This window comes from Hemiscyllium ocellatum, chromosome 45 (genome assembly GCF_020745735.1).
Source record: "Hemiscyllium ocellatum isolate sHemOce1 chromosome 45, sHemOce1.pat.X.cur, whole genome shotgun sequence".
Classification (NCBI taxonomy): domain Eukaryota; kingdom Metazoa; phylum Chordata; class Chondrichthyes; order Orectolobiformes; family Hemiscylliidae; genus Hemiscyllium; species Hemiscyllium ocellatum.
In genome coordinates this window covers 24,592,219-24,614,547 of record NC_083445.1, presented here as the reverse complement: position 1 = coordinate 24,614,547, position 22,329 = coordinate 24,592,219, and the positions used below count along the sequence as shown (strand labels likewise).

Sequence of the window (22,329 nt, the reverse complement as noted above, 5' to 3'; positions counted from 1 at the left end):
AAGAAGATGTAGAAGGAGGGGAAGGTTAAGTGGAGAGGAGGAGGTGAAGGGGTGAGAGATGGGGAGCTGAAAGGGGGAGGGATAATTGTGCATTGGGGGAGGGGAGTGGAAAGAGGCTGCATGAGAAAATTGTCCATGGCAAGAGTGAGGGGAAAGGGATGAACATAGAGAGGGAGTTAATAGGCGAGAGGGAGATTAGGTGGGGAGCAGGATGAGTGGAGACCAGAAGTAGGTGGTGAGTAGGAGAACAGAGATGGGAACTGTAGGATGGAACAAGCTAGATGCGGGAGGAATATTCCCAATGTTGGTGGAAGTCCAGAACTAGGGACTGAGATGAGGAAGAATTTCCTTACTCAGAGAGTTGTAAACTTGAGGAATTCTTACTATAGAAATCTGTTGAGGCCAGTTCGTTAGATATACTCAAGAGAGCACTGAGTGTGGTCCTTGTAGCTAATGGGATCAAAGGTTATGGAGATAAAATGGGATGTGAACAGTGGAGTGGCATGATCATCTATGATCATACTAAATGGTGGGGCAGACTTGAAGGGCTGAATGGCCTACTCCTGCTCTTTTTAAAGTTTCTATAAGTAGGTGGTAGGAAGGGTGTTTAGGTGAGGGAAAGGGAGAGTGGGTCGGAGAGAGAAGAATGAGTGGAGGGGGGAATAGGTGGAGGAGAAGGGGAGTAGGTGGGGGAAAGGGATGGATGCGGGAGGGTAGATTAGACTTACAGTGTGGAAACAGGCCCTTCGGCCCAACAAGTCCACACCGACCCGCCGAAGCGCAACCCACCCATACCCCTACATTACCCCTTACCTAACACTACGGGCAATTTAGCATGGCCAATTCACCTGACCCGCACATCTTTGGACTGTGGGAGGAAACCGGAGCACCCGGAGGAAACCCACGCAGACACGGGGAGAACGTGCAAACTCCACACAGTCAGTCGCCTGAGTCGGGAATTGAACCCGGGTCTACAGGCGCTGTGAGGCAGCAGTGCTAACCACTGTGCCACCGTGCCGCCCACAAATGGGGGTAATGATGGATAGATTTATGAGGGGGGTTGGAGCATATGTTCAGCACTGTCCTGAATCTGAGCCACCATGTTCTCTGCGAGCGTCTGGTGTTGTGTTTTGGGCCTCTATCTGAATTGTATTTCAGCAGCCCTGACCCAGAGACTACTCCTCACAGGACTCCAACCTCCCACTTTACCATGTCCTACACTAACTGCCATGCCCACTCAGACAGGAGTAGGATAAATATGCAAAGGCCGCATGTCACGCAAGATAAATCTTCAGCACCAACATCCTTTACCTCCCTGAGCATGGGTTAATAAAACAAAGAAGATTCCATAGAATACAGAACATGGTTTATTATTAAACAGGACTCCAAGAGTCCACCTCCCATATTGATCAAGGTATTCCTGAATCTGTGTTTCACTTTAAATCATTATGTTCTTCTCATAAGAAATAGGAGAAGGAGCTGACCATTCAGCCCATTCAACCCGTGCTGGCATTATAGAAGATCATGGCTGATCTGATTTGTCTACTCTCCAGTAATCCCTAGCTTCTTCGTCAATCCAGCCTCCAATATATCCAAACATCTCGCCCTCATACTTTTCTGGAAAGAAGAATTTTGAAGATTAATTGGCCTCTGACAGGAGGAAATTCCTTAGTTCTTTAGTTTGATTCTGCTTTAACGCTCCTTGGTGATTGTTGGTTCTTGGCTGTGATATTAAGGATGGAGATAAGCACCATAATGTGCAAATCACAACCCTCTCACCACTGACCAGGATGCCGACTCGGACCACATGTCTACAAGTGACCATCAGATGGATTTTTGAGTGTCTTCAGCCCCAGCCCCTCAAACTCAAAATAGTATAGGATATATTTGCATTGTTCAGAGAAGGTTCATTAGATTGATTTCAGCGATGAAAGACGTGTCTTATGAAGAAACATTGAGCAGTTTAGGCCAATATAAATGACCTGGAATGAGGGCGTAGAAGGGTGGGTTAGTAAATTTGCAGACGACACAAAGGTCGGTGGAGTTGTGGATAGTGACAAACGATGTAGTAGGCACTCAAGTTTAGGGAAAACGAGAGGAGATCTATTTAAGGAATATAAAATACTAAAAGGGATTCACAACCTATCAGGTTAAGCAGTGAGCTCCTATGAGACAATGAAGAATAGAACAACCCAAAATGAAATGGTGCCAGACTCTCAGAAAACATTGTGCAGCTGACCCAGACACTGGACCAATGTGAGTACAGTGGCCTGTTATCCAGAGAATATGGACTGCTTTGTCTGTCCTCTGCACCCACAGGCCTGGGAACTACTGAATCTAACTCCCATCAGCTCTGAGAGATGGAGCAGTGGGACTGAATTGTCTTCAGAGAGCTGGCACAAATGTGATGGGCTGAATGACCTCCTCAGTATTTGAAACTACTCTATGATTCTATCATAAGCTTTTGACAAGCTTTCACTTAATCAGTCAGCAGATTGTGGGAACTGCTTCAAAACTCTAAGGTTATAATTGTAGATTATTACAAGTCGCCGTTTAGCACTAATTGTGAATTTGTTAATTTAAAATTGTTTTTATCCAATCTGTTTAGAAATGTTATAACACATCTCTGGATGGGACGTGAACCAAGATCTTCTGACCAGAGATAGTGACACTACTACTAACCATAAGAGCTCTCTCCTAGTTATAAGATTAAGTGCAACCTTCTTGCCCTGGGAGAGACTTCAATGGTCTAGATATCTGAATCATTCCCTCCGTAGTCACACTTTCAACTGCACTGCCTTCTTATTTATGACTTAATTGTTACGTGGCACAGGGAATAATCCTGAGATTATAACTGCAAGGTCTGTTTTTCAAATTCCTACAAATCCCTAATTTCCCATTTCTCTTTCTGCTTTTGTCATTTGTATCAAAATGGATCATAATTCCTCGCTGCTCATGCTCTCCCTTTAGAATGTCCTGTGCCCACTCAAAGTGATCCTTGACCCTGGCACCAGGAAGGCAATGCACCATCCTGTAGTCTCACCCACGGCCACAGAAATGCCCATCTGTACCCCTGAATAAAAAGTCCCCTATCACCTACACTTTAATCCTCCCTGCTGTACACAGACCTAATTTAGTTTCATCGACCTGCCTGCATTTCTTGTTTTCCCTGAGAGGCCATTCCCCAGTATCAACAATGTACCTTCTTTTGAGAAAGGGTACAGCCACAGGGGACTCCTGCACTGCCAGCCCACACTCACCAGTCTTAACAATGGTCACCCAAGTCTTGCCCTTTCTCAGGAGGAGAAGTTTGGTTAACCCTTGCTCCTTCAGTTTGACATGCACGACGCTGAGCTGTTTGGCACTGAGATTTGGTTGAATGGACTGGAATCCTCCTCAGCACCCTTGGGAGATCACGGAGATTTTGACAGCCCTAGTTATTACCCTGGTTCAGAGTGAGGCATGGATCTTATAGAATTATTCTGCTCAGGAAATGATTGTTCATCCCACTGAGCCTCTGCTAGCTCTTTGATAAATCAATGTAATTAAATCCGCTCGTTATCCCCAGCCTCTTCTCCCTCCCCACAACCGTTCCTCTACATATTAATCCAATTCCCTCTTTGCAGCCACTGTTGTACTTATTTTCCTTTCTGGCACTGCATTCCAGATCCTAAAATCTCACTGTGTGAAGTCAGTTTCTCCTCATCCCTCCCTCCCTCCCACAGACATTTTGGCAATTGCGTCTAATTTGTGTCGTCTACTTTCCTGAGCCTCCTGCCAATAAGATTTTGGCAAGTATTTAAATTTGTTTTTTCTTTTTCCAAGAACGGTGTACCTCCCCTGTGTGTTTGTGTGTTTAGACTTCCAGGCCTTACTCAATAAGGAGGAGAAAGGGAGCTCGGGGCCCAGGCTGTGGCACAAGCATGGGGAGCGGTTGGCAGACTGTAGGCCCCTGAGTAAGACCTGGTTTTCCTCTGATGGCCCTATGGCTGACTATCCGACAAGCAATCTCATTGTGCAGGCTAAAGAGTCACTTGGGTGTGGTAGTTGTGTGCCAATGAGACTTGCCTCCAGCTAGAGTTAGGATAGTGGCGAAGGGGAAACCTGAAGGGTTGATGTTGAAATTTTATCAATGTAGCAACTTCCAAATCAAATTCCTCAGTGGTTTCCCCAAACACTGAGCCTTTCCCATGGCCATACACTTCAGGGAATCAAACAGGCCATCCTTGAGCCCTCCGTCATTAAGTAAGAAGCTAGAGAGTCATAGAGTCCTTTAACACAGAAGAGGCCCTTTAGCCCATTGAGTGTGCACTGACCTTTCCACACTAACCCACCAACTCTCACCAACTTTTACAGATGCACCATAGAAAACATTCTATCTGGATGCATCATAACTTGGTACAGCCCTGCCGTAAGAAACTATAGAGAGTTGTGAACACAAGCCAGTCCACCACACAAGCCAACCTTCCATCCACTGACGCCATCTACACTCTCACTGCCTCAGAAAGCTGGCCATCATCATCAAAGACCCCCTCCCATCCGATCATAATCTCTTCCAACCTCTTTCATCAGGCAGAAGATACAAGAGCTGAAACACAAGTACCAAAAGGTTCAAGAACAGGTTCTTCTCCACTATTAGATTTTTCAATGGACCCCTCAACTTTCAAATCCAAGTGCTGATCTTGCTTTTTGTACCCCTTCTTTGCAGCATAACTTTATATTCTGAGGAAGTTCTGAGGAAGGGTCGTGGGCAGGAAACGTTCCCTCTGATTTCTCGCCCACAGATGCTGCCAGACCTGCCAATTTTTCAAGTATTTTCTGTCTTTCTTTCTGATTTACAGCATTTGCAGTTCTTCCAGCTTTTATTTTGCATTCATCGCTATGTTCCGTAATTCTATGATCCTTGTACGGTATGATCTGCCTGTACTGCAAGTAAAACAAAACTTTTCACTGGACCTAGGTACGTGTGATAATAAATCAAAGCAAATCAAAAAAGGAATGTCACTCCCAGCACTTGGCTCACAAACATGAATGTTATGACATTTCAAATGTTCATCCAAGTGCTTTATAAAGATTGTGAGGTTTCCTGCCTGTACTACCCTTTCAGGCAGTGGATACCAGACTGCTACCACCCTCTAGGTGAAAATGCTTTTCCTCAAATTACCTCTAAACCTCAGTGGATGTTTACAACATGGTAAAGACAGCTCTTCTCTTCATAGAGTGTAATGGGCACTCAGTCTGTTGCACTGAAGTAAATAGTAAGGCAGATGGTTTGGCACTTTTTTTTTACCAGATTTAACATCGATTTTCCCATTCTCCACATCCAAACCTCCACCTTCCTCCAAATTAAAACATTTACAACCCTTCTGTCATTGCCCCATCCTGGTGTGCCATCAACCCTTCCCGTGATGTTTCTTTGAAGTAGGACACTTACCTGAGTTCCTGACTTTCATTTTGATTTCTTCCTGATGATCTCCAGCGTCTTTCACCATCTCACTTGTGACAGGAATTGATGACCCTCCACAACAAAAGAAAGGGTATTAACCAGGATGTAAGTTACACTCAGCAGCCTGCATTCTTTCCTGACATTGTCACACTGGCACTACACCATCACAGCGGTAATATCACAGCATCATTGTCAACATTATAGTGTTACTGTCACATTTTACCACCACACTGTCACCACTACAGTGTCACTGTCACTCTGTCACTGTCAGCATCACACTGTTAACATCATGTTATCACTGTCAATATCATTGTATTACTGTCACACCCTCACCATCATACTGTCACCATCATGTCATCACTGTTAATATCATTGCATTACATTCACACCATTACCATCATGCTGTCATAATCGTACTGTCACTGTCACCCTGTCACCATCCTAGAGTTGACAGTCACACCTTCATCATAACACTGTCACCATCATAATATCACTGTCCATATCATTGTGTCACAGTTACTGTCACATCACACCACCACTCAATTACTGTCATTGTCAGTCTCACTGTCAGTTACCAGCACATCATACTGTAACCGTAGTGTCACTGACACTCTGTCACCATTATAGTGTCACTATCACCCTGTCACCATCACAGTATCATCCACACTGTGAATTTAGATCTCTTGCTGACCCACTGCCATTCCTCCAGCCCCATGACCTTGCCCTACTCCATTCATCCCCAGCAACCAGCTCTGTTCCAACCCCCATCACTCTGCTCTATGCCCTGCTTTCACACTTTTCATCATCTAGTTGGGGCCAGAGAACCCTTACTCTGTACTTGGTTGGCATTCATTTGGACCACGTGACTTGACATCTGTGCCCTTTGATGTCGGTGCTTTCAGTTTAGAGAGAAATGCCCTGTCCCCAAACCGTGCCATGACATCCAAAATGACCATCAAGCTCCTTGTCTGCTCTGCCCCATCCCATGCCCATTGCCACCAGTTACAATTCCCCCAGCATTTACACTCTGCAGCAACTGTTGGTGATTTGTAACAACAGTGGAGATAGGGGAAATTCTTTTGCTCACCGGTGCCAAATAATCTCCCTGGTTTGGCCAAACATTTGCAAATGACTCCATTTGTTCATCAGGAAATGAATCTGCCGCCTGCTGGAGGGAAAACTCGAGAGTTTGTGCAGAAGCAGAGAGCACTGGGCCAGTGTTCACTTCAGAGGGAAGCATTGACTTCAGTGAGGGTTCAGGGCAGATGTGAGATTGCTCCCCACACCAAGCCAAGTCAGCAAACTGTAAAGACCAGCTTCCAAATGCAAGCAGTAGCTCCAGGGCAGCACCAGTGTCAAGGCTCACACTTCCAAACAGTAGTCACCAATGTTCTCTCACTCAAGATGGAACATCACCTGGCCCTGAGAACCTTGCTAAATCTGTTGGATTTGTTCAGGAAAGCCCACAGCTTTGGACTCATTTTCACAAGTAATAGATTTGAAAGGTTTAAAAATTAAAAACTTTCAGACTTTGCCCCCAAAATGCTTAGGTTATCCCCCAAGAGAAACTGATGTGAATATTGTGGTATCCACATAGAGATGTACAGCACAGAAACAGAGCCTTCAGTCCAACTCATCCATGCTGACCAGATATCCTAAATTAATCTAGTCCCATTTGCCAGTATTTGGCCCATATCTCTCTTTCACTGAAAAATGTGTTGCTGGAAAAGCGCAGCAGGTCAGGCAGCATCCAAAGAGCAGGAGAATCGACGTTTCGGGCATGAGCCATTCTGAAGAAGGGCTTTGGATGCTGCTTGACCTGCTGCGCTTTTCCAGCAACAAATTTTTCACCTCTGATCTCCAGCATCTGCAGTCCTCACTTTCTCCATATCTCTCTTTGCCATTTCTATGCACGTCCCCATCCAGATGTCTTTTAAATGCTGTAATTGTCCCAGATTCTACCAGCTCAGCTGGCAGCTCAGTTCACATGGATGAAAAAGTTGTCCCTTAGGTTCCTTTCAAATCTTTCCCGTCTCACCATAAACCTACGCTTTCCAGTTTTGGACTCTCCTGCCCTACGGGAAAGACCTTGTCTACTCACCCTATCCATGCTTCACATGATTTTATAAACCACTATAAAGTCAGCTCTCAGCCTCCGTTGCTCCAGGAAGAATAGCTCCAGCCTGCTCAGCCTCTCCCCACAGCTCAAATCCTCCAACCCTGGCAATGTCCTTGTAAATTTTTTCTTCAGCCTCACAAGTTTCACAGCATCTTTCCTTGAGGAGGGAGACCAGAATTGAACACAATATTCCAAAAGTGGCCTAACCAATGTCCTGTACAGTCACAACATGAACACCTCACTCCTTTATTCAATGCACTGACCAATAAAGGTTGGTGTACCAAAATGCCTTCTTCACTATCCTATCTACCTGCGACTCCACTTTAATGAACTATGAACCTGCACCCCATGGTCTCTTTGTTCAGCAACACTCCCTAGGACCTTACCATTAAGTGTATAAGTCCTGCTAAGATTTGCTTTCCCAAAATACAACACCTCGCATTTATCTAAATGAAACTCCATCTGCCACTCCTCAGCCCATTGGCCCATCTGATCAAGGTCCTGTTGTACTCTGAGGTAACCTTCTTTGCTGGCCATGACAGCACCAATTTTGGTGTCATCTGCAAACTTACTAACTGTACTTCCTTTGTTCACATCCAAATCATTTACATAAATGACAAAAAGCAATGGACTCACCACTATCCTTATGGTACACCAATGGTAACAGGCCTCCAGTGTGAAAAGCAACCCTCCACCACCACCCTCTGTCCCCTACCAATTTAGTGTCTCCTCCCTGTTTTGCTTAGTAACTCAGTCCCATTTAAGTGAGAACTTACACTCTGTCTTATTGGTGAGCTGTGGTCTCCTCCACAAAATACCACCTTACCTCACAGTTCTGCATACTCATTCCCACACTCTCCTCGCTCCATCACTCATTGCTCCACTCTCCCTCCCTCAGTCACTTCGCCCCTTTCTCCCTTTTTCCAACGTTCACTCCTTTACCCACTGCCCCTCTCTCTATCACACATTTACCCGTACCTCCATCACTCTTTACTCTACTACTCCCTCAGTCATTGTCCATGCTGGAGATTCTGTAAACTGACCAACCAGGCAGATTCTGAGTTTTACACCACACCCCAAAATTACTCTTCATTAACCCAGAGTAGGTAAAATTGCCCCTAAAAAGGAGCCCACTGCAGGCTTTATACTAAATTGCAGTTGTGGGTTTAAACCCCATTCCAGATTTGAGCACAAATTGCAGGTTGAAGCTCCCAGTGCAATACTGAGGGAGTGACACTCAGACAAGGTCAGAGCTCTGTGTTATTGGGAGCCATGGTGTGGGGGTGCCGCTGTTGGACTGGGGTGTTCAAAGTCAGAAGTCACATGATAACAGGTTATAGTCCAACAGGTTTATTTGAGATCACAAACTTTCAGAGCACTGCTCTTTCGTCAGGTGAAGTGGTTTGGGGCAGTACTCCAAAAGCTTGTGATTTCAAATAAACCTGTTGAACTATAACCTGATCTTGTGTGACTTCTGACTGTGTTAATGTGGATAGTAAGGTTCTCATGGCACCAATTAATAAAAGACCGTATTCATCTCAGTGAATTACACACACACACACACACACACACACACACACAGAAACAGACAGACAGACAGACACACACACACACACACACACACACACACACACACACACACGCACTCACACACAGACATGAAGACATAGATGCAGAGTTAACATGTGGACACACCTACACAGACACAGTGAGTTAATGCACACAGTCACATCCAGAAAGCTCACTCATTCAATCTTGCAATGTAACTGCAGCATCCATCTGGAATATCTTGTTTGCAGCAACTCAACCATCTGAATCGAAAAATTATTAACCCTTGGATGGCTTTTAGGTAATGAAAATGAAAATTTAGTTATTGAAAACAAAGCGTTGTGCAGTATTCAATCCAACTTTACTGGGTCTGATTACTTGAAGTGACAGTCTTTGCTATGGGATCCCGATTCCATCAGTTAACTATGCCCCTGATGGAAGATCAGAGTGGTGCTGGAAAAGTACAGTAGGCCAGGCAGCATCCAAAGAGCAGGAAAATTGATGTTTTGGGCAAAATGCCCCTGATGCAGCTACCTCCAGGCATTTCTAGTCTCTCCTGACCTCCAAGGTCCCTATTAGATGACAGATTGTTATCTCTGGCTGGGATTATTCAGTCTGCCCACACATTGTATTTGCTAGAACAAAGCCAGTCTGCAGGGATGGGAAATGGGAAAGGTGGGGCTTATTCTCCCTGGTGAACCTGCGCTATATGATACTGAGAGTACTTTGCCCTCACACCTCAGCTTCTCCATTTCTGCTGACTCTCATGGGGCCAGCCTGTTACCTGCCGACTCTCATGGGGCCAGCCTGTTACCTGCTGACTCTCATGGGGCCAGCCTGTTACCTGCCGACTCTCATGGGGCCAGCCTGTTACCTAGCAGTTCCAGTTTAGAAAAGGCTATTCGGTCTAACTCGGTTTTGCTGCTCCACCTGAGCCCCACCTTGCCCCTCCTTTATCTCCCTGTAGTATCCCTTCTTTCTGATCTTTTCGCACTCATGCACTGTCCAGTTTCCCTGTACTTGTTCACTTCAACTTAATTCATTATACAATAATGAGTGCCAAATTCTGACCAGAGGTTGAATAAAGAAGTTTCTCCTGAATCTCTGTTGGATTTATCAGTAAATATTTGACGCGTCGGCTCCCTCATGTCTTATTATTGCTTTCTTCAGTCTCCTACTTTTCTCTCTGTTTGCTACATGCTACAGTCTGTTGTCCATCTGCAATTACAGGGTCAGACTGAAAAATGCTTTCACAGTTACAGTCTAAAATAGACAGGCAGGAGGCTAGAGGAACCTAGCAAGCCAGGTAGCACCAGAAGGTGGAGACATCAATGTTTCGGGTGTAACCCTTCTTCAGGACTGGGGTAGGTGTGGGGAGAGCTGCAGATAAAGGGGGTAACAGGAGCAGGATGGTGAAGTGGGGATAGGTGAGGACAGGTAGAGGGTATGATCTGGTTGGTCAATGGGTGGAATGAATCCGGTTGGCGGCAGGGAGCAGTGGAAGGGAGGGGGTGGGGCCGGGAAGGGAGATTTGAAATTGGAGATCTCAATGTTGAGCCCTCCAGGCTATAGGCTGCCCTGGCAGAAGGTGAGGTGCTATTCCTCCAAGCTGAGGTGTGGTTGTTGTGGAAATGGAGGAGGCCAAGGATGCTCATGTTGGAAAGGGAGTGGTTGGGGGAATTGAAATGGGCGGTGACTGGCTGCTATGCTCGATGAACCGTTCCCTAAGTTTACATTCGGTCTGCCCGTTGTAGAGAAGACCACATCGGGAGTACCTGATGCACTAAACTAGGTTGGAAAGGAGGTAGGTGAACCTCTGTCTCACCTGGAAGGGCTATCTGGGGCCCTGGAAGGAGGTGAGGGGGGTGGTGTACCATCAGGTTTTGCATCTTTTGCAGTTGCAGGGGAAGGTACCTGTGGGTTTTGGGGGGGTGGGGGGAGCATGGCGCAAACCAAGGACTTCTATGTGGAACAGTCTATCTTCAGCACTTACACCGGCACCACTCCCCACCTTTTCCTCCCCTACATTGATGACTCCATTGGTGTCACCTTGTGCTCCCACGAGGAGGTTGAACAGTTCATCAATTTCACCAACACCCCTACCTTAAATTCACCTGGACCATTTCTGACACCTCTCTCCCCTTCCTGGACTTCTCCATCTCCATCAACACTGACATTTGCTACAAACCCATCGACTCCCACAGGTACCTGGATTACACCTCCTCCCACCCTGCCTCCTGCAAAAATACTATCCCTTAATCCCAATTCCTCCGCCTTCACTGCATCTGCTCCCTGGAGGACTAATTCCAACATGGAATACACCAGATGGCCTTTTTTAAAGACCACAATTTCCCCCCCCCACATGGTTGATGATGGCCTCCAGCGTATCTCATCCACTTCCCACACCTCTGCCCATGAACCCCACCCCTCCAACCGCAACACGTTCCCCCCCCCCCACCCCCCCGGTCCTCACTTTCCATCCCACCAACCTCCGTATACATCGCATCATCCTCTGCCATTTCCATCACCTATAAATGGACCCCACCACCAGAGATATATCCCCTTCCACCACCCCTATCCACTTTTTGTAAAGACCATATCCTTCCCAACTACCTCGCCAGGTCCACGCCCCTCAATAACAAACCCTCCCATCCTGGCACCTTCCCCTGCCACCACAGGAATTGCAAAACCTGCGCCCACACCTCCCCCCGCACCTCCATCCAAAGCCCCAAAGGAGCCTTCCACATCCATCAAAGTTTCACCTAAACTTCCACATGTCATTTACTGTATCTGTTGCTCCCGATGCAGTCTCTTCTTCGATGGGGAGACAGGATGCCTACTTGCACAGCGCTTCAGAGAACATCTCCAAGACACCCGCATGTAGCAATTTCGGGCAACACAGAAGCAGGGAGCAAGCAGTGGAACCTGGGAAAAACAGCTAAAATGGACAGAGCAGCCACCTTGTGTTGCCCTCCTCTGCTATGTCGATACGGTCCGAGCAAGTCTGGACGTATCGAAGGGGCAACTGTAGCAATTTCGGGCAACACAGAAGCAGGGAGCAAGCAGTGGAACCTGGGAAAAGCAGCTAAAATGGACAGAGCAGCCACCTTTTTCTGAAAGCTTGACATGATTTCCCAGCAGGCTCAGCTGGCTGCTATCTCTGTGCCTGTACAAAAGAGAGCCCAGCCCCCAAGGTGTTCTGGCAGGAATCGGCCAGACACCTAAGTGTATTGGAGGGGGGAAGTGGCCACTATGCAGGCCTGATAAGCCAACAAAGCCTGGAGTCACGATGTCTGGGCTAGGCTCAGGAGAACAGAAGAGAGCCATTAGCACCTCCGTGTTAGCAAACGGAGAGATTATGAAACAATGGACACAGCCACGGAGGTCATTTCACCTGCACAGTAGGGAGGTGTAAAACACATTGGACATTGCCAGTGCCCTGGGGGCATTTCCAGACTATAACTGCAGAGGTACCTGGGCTCTCTCGGGGGGCTCTCCTGACTGCTGGGACAGATCTCTCTCTCTCTCTCTCTTCGCTGGCTGCTGGGACAAGTCTGCTGTTCACCCTCGCACTCAATTTCAAGCCTGGCTGTAGGTTTCTTACCCAGAAGCGTGGCGTTTTCCGAGAACCATATCAGTGGTTGAGGCTTTGTGGGAAAGGGGGTTCTCCACTGTCATAGTTATAAGCATTGCTAACTTGTGTAAAGTAAGGCCTTACGTTGTGTGCGTTAGCATCTTGTTCCCATAGTCATAGTAGACTGTATAGTGTCTAATGTTTGTCTTTCTTATGGGTTCTGGTGGGTGTTGATAATAAAATGGTGTTGGACTGTCGCTCTGCGTCTTGTTTGCTCCATTGCACCCTCACCACGGACCTCTGGTAAAGTCACGGTGTTTCAAAAGGCCTTGCCATAATTCCGGAGTCGAGAATCTAGGGTTTTTCCTGGGACACCTCGAAGCCGTCCACTCAGGACTGGGTCTGGTCAGGCATAAACAGCCCAGTCCTTTTCTCTCTTCCGCGGAAACTGCCCGAGTGGGTAGACAACGGGGTGGCCATTGAACCACTGACGGAAGGGAGAATCGTCTGAGTATTGGTGGCAGTGGGTTACCTGGGTGATATAAGGGTCAGACTTGCTGTGCAGCCTGCAGCAGTTTTGACTCAGCGCTCGCCCCAGAGGGAATCCCATAGTGTGGGATTTCCCCAGTTCCTAGAACCAGCTGGTGCGAGACACGCGCAGGTGGCCACCCTGTCAGATACCGACTCAGCGCGGAGTAAAGCAGGAACAGGACCCGCTACAGCACCAACCAACCCAACTGCTCTGTGAACTCCCCCTCCCACTGCTGAGAACTTGCAGGTCTTGGGCCTCTTCCATCACCGCTCACTTACCACCCGACACCTAGAGGAAGAACGTCTCATCTTCAACGTATCAACGATGATTTCACCAGTTTCCTCATTTCCCCTCCCCCCCACCTTACCCCAGTTCCAACCTTCCAGCTCAGCACCATCCTCATGACCCATCCCATCTGTCCATCTTCCTTCCCACCTATTTGTGCCACCCTTCCCTCTGACCCATCACCTTTACCCCCACCTCCATCCACCTATTGCACTGTCAGCTACCTTATCCCCAGCCCCCCCCCCCCCTTCCTTTTATCTCCCCACCCCAAGGCTCCAAGCCTCATACCTGATGAAGGGCTTTTGCCCAAACCGACAATTTTCCTGCTCCTCGGATGCTGCCTGACCTGCTGTGCTTTTCCAGCACCACACTCTTGACTCTAGTTTCTTACCCATTCCAATTTTGTCTCCAAGGAATTTGATGATAAAAGCTGGATTGTTCTGTTGAGAGTTAACATGGATATCTACAATTGTGAGGGGATTTGATGGAGTGGTTCGGGGAGATAAAATCTATTGGTAAGCTCGGTAGTTATCAGGAAGCACAGGTATAAGCATCTCTCTGTACTGTTTTGCTTTGGGAGTTCATAGCCAAAGGCCTCAACTGAAAAACACGTCCTCAATAATGCATTAATACGAGCTGAGATTGTGCAGACAGATGGTGAAACCTGAATTGTGATCTTTTAATGGAGGCAATATGAGGTTTTGCCTCTGGCAGCCTCTAATATGAGAAAATGTTTATGTTAGCTCCCCTAACATAGGAACTGGACATGGATAATAAAGATTCAAAAACACTCACTACACTTTTTGGTATTTAACATGTACTGCAGTTGCAAGAAGTGAAGTATTCTGTTTGAATCTGTCTCTTCCAATCCACTTCAGTATTCAACATTAGATCTGATGTACATCAGATATAACAGCAATTGGTTCAAGTGGGTTATACTGCTCATTGGCTGGCCCACTGCTTGTGTTTCCTCACAAACCCTACTGGCTCTTGCAGTCTGAACTCACTGTGGTGTTGACAGTAGTTGAAAACATTTCTGACTATCCAGTACAGTCATAGATTCTCATCTTATTGACAGAACGAAACACATTCCAAATGTCAACAAAATCTCAACATGATCTGTGTTTTATTTGGATTCCACCATGAATCTAGAAAGCCCTGTGAAATCTTCCATTGGGTGGTTGTTCTATAACTTTGTATAGTTTTACTCTCTCTGGCATTTAAAGATAAATAAAGTCAAGCGATGTCTTTCAACTGAATAGTGAAAATGCTTGAGCATAAAGCATGCAGGGGTTTTCTGCTTTTTGGCATCTCCTAAACTGCATTGTTGCTTGCAGCACTCTCTTTAGCAAAGTTTTAAGCATGAGTGTTTTTCCTCCTGAACCATGCAGTTGCACTGGTGTTGGCTATAGATAGTCTTTTTGCAAACATGACTCACTATCTGATAATCAAGTGACATACACCCCAGAGTCTAATTTGAAAGTTATAAGTTGACCACTGACACAGTTTGCCAAAGTCTGACTCACTAACTTTTCCTAAGAACTCTTTAGTTTTTTTTTGTTCTAGGCTGTTCTATCACAATAACCTCTTTGTGTGGGTATTTGATGTTTGCTCTCACTTCTGCACATTTTTTGAAAGAGACCTATTCTGTGACAGATACGTTTGGAAGTGATGGCCTGGTGATATTCTCACTTTCCTATTAGTTTTTACCCAGATAACATTCTGGAGATTGAGGGTGAAACCTACTGTTTCAGCCAACGGAATTTGAATATAACAAAAATCTTGAATTAAGAGTCTCATGATTATCATGAAATGATAGTTAGAAAATCTGCTTCACTTCTATCCTTTAGGAGAAGGAACTTCCATCCTGACTTGGTTTTGATTTTTATTTCATTTTATTTATTGTTGTCAAATATGCTGAAGTAGTTAAAAGTTCTATTTTGCGAGCAGTGCAGGCAGATCATGACATACAAGGACATACAGATCATAGGGTGCTTAAACAGAGCAAGGCATACAAAGTCACGGATGCACAGGAGGTCACAAAAACAAGATCAACATTTAGATTTGAAATTAGGGAGGTCCATTCAGCAGTTGACTCAGGACATGGAGGAAGGTGTTCTTGAACTTGTTGGTACGTATGTTTGAGCTTTTGTATCTTCTGCCTGACGGAAGAGTTTGGTGAAGAGTATAACCGAGGTAGGAGGGGTCTTTGATGATGGTGAATGCCTTTCTGTGTCAAGGAGAAGTGTAAATGAAGTCCATGGATGGAAGGTGAGCTTGGGTGATGGTCTGGGCTCTGTTCACAATTTTCTGTAGTTTCTTACGGTCCTTGGCACAGCATCCGCTGTACCAAGCCATGATGCACCAAAATAGAAGGCTTTCTATGGTGCATTGCAAAGGTTGGTGAGAATCCTTATGGACATGGAGCATTTTCTTAGCTTCCTGAGAAAGAAGAGGCATTGTCGTGCCTTCTTGACCATTACATCCAAGTGAGAGGACAGATTGTTGGAACTGGACACTCTCAACCCTCTCCACCTCAACTCTACTGATGGAGATATGTATTTCATTTTGAAGTCAATGATCAGTTCTGTCGTTTTACTGACATTGAGAGAGAGATTGTTATTCGTGTACCACGACATCAAGCATTCTCCTTCTATTCTGACCCACCATTGTTTGATATCTGGCTGACAACAGTGGTGTCTTTAGTGAACTTGTAGGTAGAGTCATGAGTGTACAGGGAGTACAATAGGGGGCTGATGTTGCAGTGCACTGATGTTGAGCATTATCGTGGAGGAGGTGTTGTTGTCTACCTTCACTGATTGCGGTCTATGGGTCACAAAGTTGCAGAGAGTGGAGTTGAGACCTAGGACTTGGAGTTTGAAGATTAGTTTCCTTGGGATTGTAGTGTTTATGATGGGCTGCATATATGGATAACAAGACTGGTCAGTAGAATACAGCGGTCTACAAATATCTATTTGAATAATGCACAGTTCCCACTGTGATGTATAAGTTAACCCAGCAGTATCTCCCACTGTCTGTTGTGACATGTACATCTTGGAGGATGACTGATAGCCATGCTCGAGAGGAACACTTAAGACAGAACTTGCCAAAAGATCACGAGTGAATTTAAAAAGAAAGATTTCTGTCCACAACCTTTGAGTGTTAAAGTAACTTAACATAGATTTGGGCGGCACAGTGGTCAGCACTGCTGTCTCACAGTGCCAGGGATGCAGGTTCGATTCCAGTCTCAGATAACTGTCTGTGTGGAATTTGCACATTCTCCCCGTGTCTGCATGGGTTTCCTCCAGTTGCTCCAGCATCCTCCCACAATGCAACAATGTGTAGATTATGTGAGTTGGCCATGCTAAATTACCCATTGTGTTCAGGGATGTGCAGATTAGGTGAGTTGGCCATGCTAAATTACCCATTGTGTTCAGGGATGTGCAGATTAGGTGAGTTGGCCATGCTAAATTACCCATTGTGTTCAGGGATGTGTAGATTAGGTGAGTTGGCCATGCTAAATTACCCATTGTGTTCAGGGACGTGTAGATTAGGTACATTAGTCAGTTGCCCAAAACGTCAATTTTCCTGCTCCTCAGATGCTGTCTGACCTGCTGTGCTTTTCCAGCACCACACTCTCGACTCTAATCTCTAGCGTCTGCATTCCTCACTTTCGCCTAGGGGTAAAATATAGTAGAGTAGGGGAACGGGTTTGGGTGGGATAGATATACTCTTCGAAAGGAGCGGTGAGGACTTGTGGTGAAGGGCCTGTTTCCACACTGTAGGAATTCTATGATTTACTGTGGAAGGAGAACTGAGTCCTGACAGTGATGTATCCTCAACTCCTGTTAATTGATTCTGTAGCTGCGTGATGTCACACTCCACTGAGAAAACTCTTTGAAAACTGATGGGCTCAGTTAGGAAGAACAGGCAATACTGGAGATGGGAGGAGCAAGATATAGTTTTCAGGACTAAAGGGATCAAAGGGTATGGGAGAAAGTAGAAATGGGGACTAATTTGAATGATCAGTCACGATCATATTCAATAACAGAGCAGGCTCAAAGGGTTGAATGATCCAATTCTGCTCTTACCTTCTCTGCTCCCATATAATTTGTTCATTTTTACTCACAATTAGAAGAGAATTTTCTCCAACAGTTACGTCTTTGCAAGACTCCTGCTGTGAAAGCGTTCACATCCATGAGTGCCCCCCCACACTCACTTCCACCTCAGGGGGGGGGGGGGGGGTGGGGGAGGTGGGTGACGGTAATTTATAGGTATTGGATGAAGTGCATTTCATGGTGGGGAATGGGAAGGGTGTTTCCTCTCGTTTCTGTTAGAGATATGACAAAGTGCTTCTGCGTTTCTTGTGTATCAGTGGGATGGGGGGGCGAGCAGTTTGGAAGTTTTAAGAAACTCTTTTCCCTTTAAAGGCCCCTTTGAAGTCATTCAGCTGACATAGGATCTCTCTGATCCACGCAGCGTCTGGCAGCCAGAACTCTTCCCACTTCTCAAGTTAGAACGAGATGCACTCTCACATATTTTCAGTGAATATGGCAGCTGGTGTGCTGTCCACTGTCCCTCAAAGTCTGCTATTTCACTTCTCTCTTATCTCAACTCCTTTTATATTGGAGTTACAACATGGAACAGCGCAATTGCCGCAACCAGCCCATATAAGCATTTACCTTTCACATGTGCAATTAATTCTATACAAAATGAACAACATGCCCCACCATTGATTGCCCACTTTCCATCCATCCATCCAATCAACACAAGTGGCAATTCGACTGCCAATGCCATCACTGTCTTCCTCAGGAGAACAGTGTCTAACCTTTCTGAGAGCCAGCTGATCACCAGGTATTTCCTGGGAAAGCTCAAATGCAATACCTCCACTGTCTCCATCATTTACATGAATTGGAATATTACAGGAAATGTGCCAGGTTTGTACCAGCATTGATCAGAATATCATGGGCAATCCCTCCCTATACCAGCACAGATTGAAAAACCATTGGCAATATATCAGGAATCTCTTCCTATACTGTGCAGACTGGAATATCGCCGGCAATGTTCCACCTCCACCTATCATTTACACGTTTACCTCCCTCCACCCCATTTTCAGCATATTTTTCAGCTTTTTGTGGCTATAATCAGTTCTGAAAGAGAGTCACTGGACCTGAAACGCTGACTGCGCTTTCTCTGCATAGATGCTGTCTCAGCTGCTGAGTTTCTCCAGCTACTTCTGTGTCTGTGTCAGATGCCCCTCCCTGTACCAGTGCAGATGAGAATACCTCAGGCAATGCGTCAGATAGCTCCTTAAAAAGTCAGATTTATGAAAGACACCCAGCAACATCAACTCTGGATGAGGCAAATTATTCCTTCTCGAGCTCAGTAACTGTTCAGTCAGATACTACTGAAAGCATTTGACTAGTTTAAGTGCTGCCACCAGAAAAATTGTTTATCCCAGTCTTTATGTTAAAAAAAACTATTTTCTCAGATGTTAGCAGATGTAAACTGTAGCAGATTTTCTCGCATTACCTCATACTGCTAATATAAATGCTATTGTATAATCAGGAAGCCATAAAATATCTTTTAATGTTCCCTCTTTGGCACCCCGCTACCCCTGACGAAAGCATGCTTTAAGACTCCTGTCTCAATGAAGGACTTTTGAAATGCTTTGACGATTTGCAATTAGATTTACTGCATTCTTTTGAAAACCTTCGCATTGTTGTAGGTTTTGTATGAAATGATCTTATACTTACAGATTTACCCTGGTGTGTGAAGGTGGCCACACCAAAGAGTTTTCCAATAGGTCCCAAGTCACTTTCTCCTTCTCTCTCTCTCCTCTGAATTAATAGAAGCTAGTCAGATTGGAAAGTTCTTCAGGCAATTATTACTTTTTCACACATGAGCATGTTCTGTTCAACCCTTAACAATGCATTTCATACAAGCTTGCTCCGATCTGTCTGTCAGTCCACACTGAATCACCAAGCCCCGCTCCTCCTTTGTTTCCCACTTTCTGCCTCCGCCACACCCACTGAGCAGTGTCCCCGCCTGTTGCCCAGTCCCACTACTTCGCACCAACCTAATAAATCCTTGGAGTTTTTGACAACTCCTGCTAGCTGTTACTGGCTCAGCTTTCCAGTTTTCATGAGCAACTTTGGAAGCAGCACTGGATTCTTTCACAGTCACAATTTACCTTGAGTCTGCATTCAGCCTCTCCCTTTACAGCAACTGCAATGTCTGCCATCGCAGACCCCAGTGACTCACAGAAGTTAATTTGATAGCTTCTCTGCAACTCACAACTGCTACAGTCAAGACAGCACTGTCATGGATCACCACCAGACAAATTTCGCTTTTGGTCCTAAGCTACAAATTTAGAATATAAAGCTATTCTAAGTGATGGTGACCATGTAACCACTAGCGATTGTTGTAAAATCTCAGTTTGTTTACTAATGTTCGTTAGGAAATCCATTGCTCCCAGGCGGTTTCCTCTTCATTGGGGAGACTGGATGCCTCCTAGCAGAGCACTTTAGGGAACATCTCCGGGACACCCGCACCAATCAACCACACCGCCCTGTGGCCCAACATTTCAACTCCCCCTCCCCAGGGAGGTCCTGAGCCTCCTTCACCGCCGCTCCCTCACCACCAGACGCCTGGAGGAAGAACGCCTCATCTTCCGCTCGGAACAATTCAACCCCAGGGAATCAATGTGGACTTCAACAGTTTCTCATTTCCCTTTCCCCCAGCTCACCCCAGTTCCAAACTTCCAGCTCAGCATCGTCCCCATGATTTGTCCAACCTGCCTAGCTCCTTTTCCACCTATCCACTCCATTCTCCTCCCTGACCTATCACATTCATCCCCTCCCTCACTCACCTGTTGTACTCCCACACCCCACCCTCCTCTAGCTTATCTCTCCACGCTTCAGGCTCTCTGCCTTTATTCCCGATGAAGGGCTTTTGCCCGAAACACTGATTTTAGATTAGATTACTTACAGTGTGGAAACAGGCCCTTCGGCCCAACAAGTCCACACCGACCCGCCGAAGCGCAACCCACCCATACCCCTACATTTACCCCTTACCTAACACTACGGGCAATTTAGCATGGCCAATTCAGCTGACCCGCACATCTTTGTAACTGTAGGAGGAAACCGGAGCACCCGGAGGAAACCCACGCAGACACGGGGAGAACGTGCAAACTCCACACAGTCAGTCGCCTGAGTCGGGAATTGAACCCGGGTCTCAGGCGCTGTGAGGCAGCAGTGCTAACCACTGTGCCACCGTGCCGCCCATACTGCTTTTACTGATTTTACTGCTCCTCGGATGCTACCTGGACTACTGTGCTCTTCCAGCACCACTAATCCGGGAAATTTCCCAGTCTGGCCAACATGTGACTCCAGTAATTTTAGTTGGCTCATAACTGCCCTCTCAGATAGCCTACCAGGCCAATCAATTCAAGGGAAATTGGATACATCAAATCAGAAGCAGGAAGATGTCTTCTGGGATATGCCTTGACATATCAGCTCACTCCTCTCTCTCTCTCCCTATCAACCAGCTCACTCCTCTCTCTCTCCCTACCGACCAGCTCACTCCTCTCTCTCCCTACTGACCAGCTCACTCCTCTCTCTCCCTACTGACCAGCTCACTCCTCTCTCTCTCTCCCTATCAACCAGCTCACTCCTCTCTCTCTCCCTACCGACCAGCTCACTCCTCTCTCTCCCTACCGACCAGCTCACTCCTCTCTCTCCCTACTGACCAGCTCACTCCTCTCTCTCTCCCTACCGACCAGCTCACTCCTCACTCTCTCCCTACCGACCAGCTCACTCCTCTCTCTACCGACCAGCTCACTCCTCTCTCTCCCCCTACTGACCAGCTCACTCCTCTCTCTCCCTACCGACCAGCTCACTCCTCTCTCTCTCTACCGACCAGCTCACTCCTCTCTCTCCCCCTACTGACCAGCTCACTCCTCTCTCTCTCCCTACTGACCAGCTCACTCCTCTCTCTCCCTATCAACCAGCTCACTCCTCTCTCTCCCTACTGACCAGCTCACTCCTCTCTCTCCCTACCGACCAGCTCACTCCTCTCTCTCCCTACTGACCAGCTCACTCCTCTCTCTCTCCCTACTGACCAGCTCACTCCTCTCTCTCCCTACCGACCAGCTCACTCCTCTCTCTCCCCCTACTGACCAGCTCACTCCTCTCTCTCCCTACTGACCAGCTCACTCCTCTCTCTCTCTACCGACCAGCTCACTCCTCTCTCTCCCCCTACTGACCAGCTCACTCCTCTCTCTCCCTACTGACCAGCTCACTCCTCTCTCTCCCTACCGACCAGCTCACTCCTCTCTATCCCTACCGACCAGCTCACTCCTCTCTCTCCCTACTGACCAGCTCACTCCTCTCTCTCTCCCTATCGACCAGCTCACTAGGCCATTCAACTGTTCAGGCCTACTTTGCTAATCAATAGCATCATGACTCATTTTTCTCAATGACATACATCCACTTTCACCACATAGCGTTTGATGCCTTTAAAATTAAAAAAAAACCTTTCTCAAGTGACTTGGCCATCACAGCCTTCTGTGGTAGAGAATAGGAGCTGAAAAAGTGTTGCTGGAAAAGCTCAGCAGGTCAGGCAGTATCCAAGGAGCAGGAGAGTCGATGTTTCGGGCATGAGCCCTTCTTCAGGAAGGATTCTCCTGCTCCTTGGATGCTGCCTGACCTGCTGCGCTTTTCCAGCAACACTTTTTCAGCTCTGATCTCCAGCATCTGCAGTCCTCACTTTCTCCTATGGTGGAGAATACACAGGTTCACTACTCCCTGAGTCATGTTTTCGCA

The 22,329-nt window shown here is 46.5% G+C and overlaps 1 protein-coding gene across 4 annotated transcripts in view; it reads right to left on the bottom strand.

The window, feature by feature from the left end:
- LOC132835954 (C-type lectin domain family 10 member A-like) overlaps window positions 1-19,752 on the bottom strand; it is a 124,561-nt gene extending 104,809 nt beyond the window's left edge. For 2 of the 4 annotated variants that reach the window (XM_060855103.1, XM_060855104.1), the window contains exons 1-2: window positions 17,634-17,706; window positions 5,435-5,518 (exon numbers count right to left, since the gene is read on the bottom strand). In XM_060855103.1, the coding sequence (XP_060711086.1) occupies window positions 5,435-5,518; window positions 17,634-17,703 (154 nt within the window). In that variant the 5' untranslated portion in view covers window positions 17,704-17,706. Of the gene's footprint in view, window positions 1-5,434; window positions 5,519-17,633; window positions 17,707-19,260; window positions 19,525-19,697 lie in introns of those variants that run through there. The other 2 variants (XM_060855105.1, XM_060855106.1) reach the window with 2 other exon arrangements.
- Between the last annotated feature and the right edge of the window lie 2,577 nt (window positions 19,753-22,329).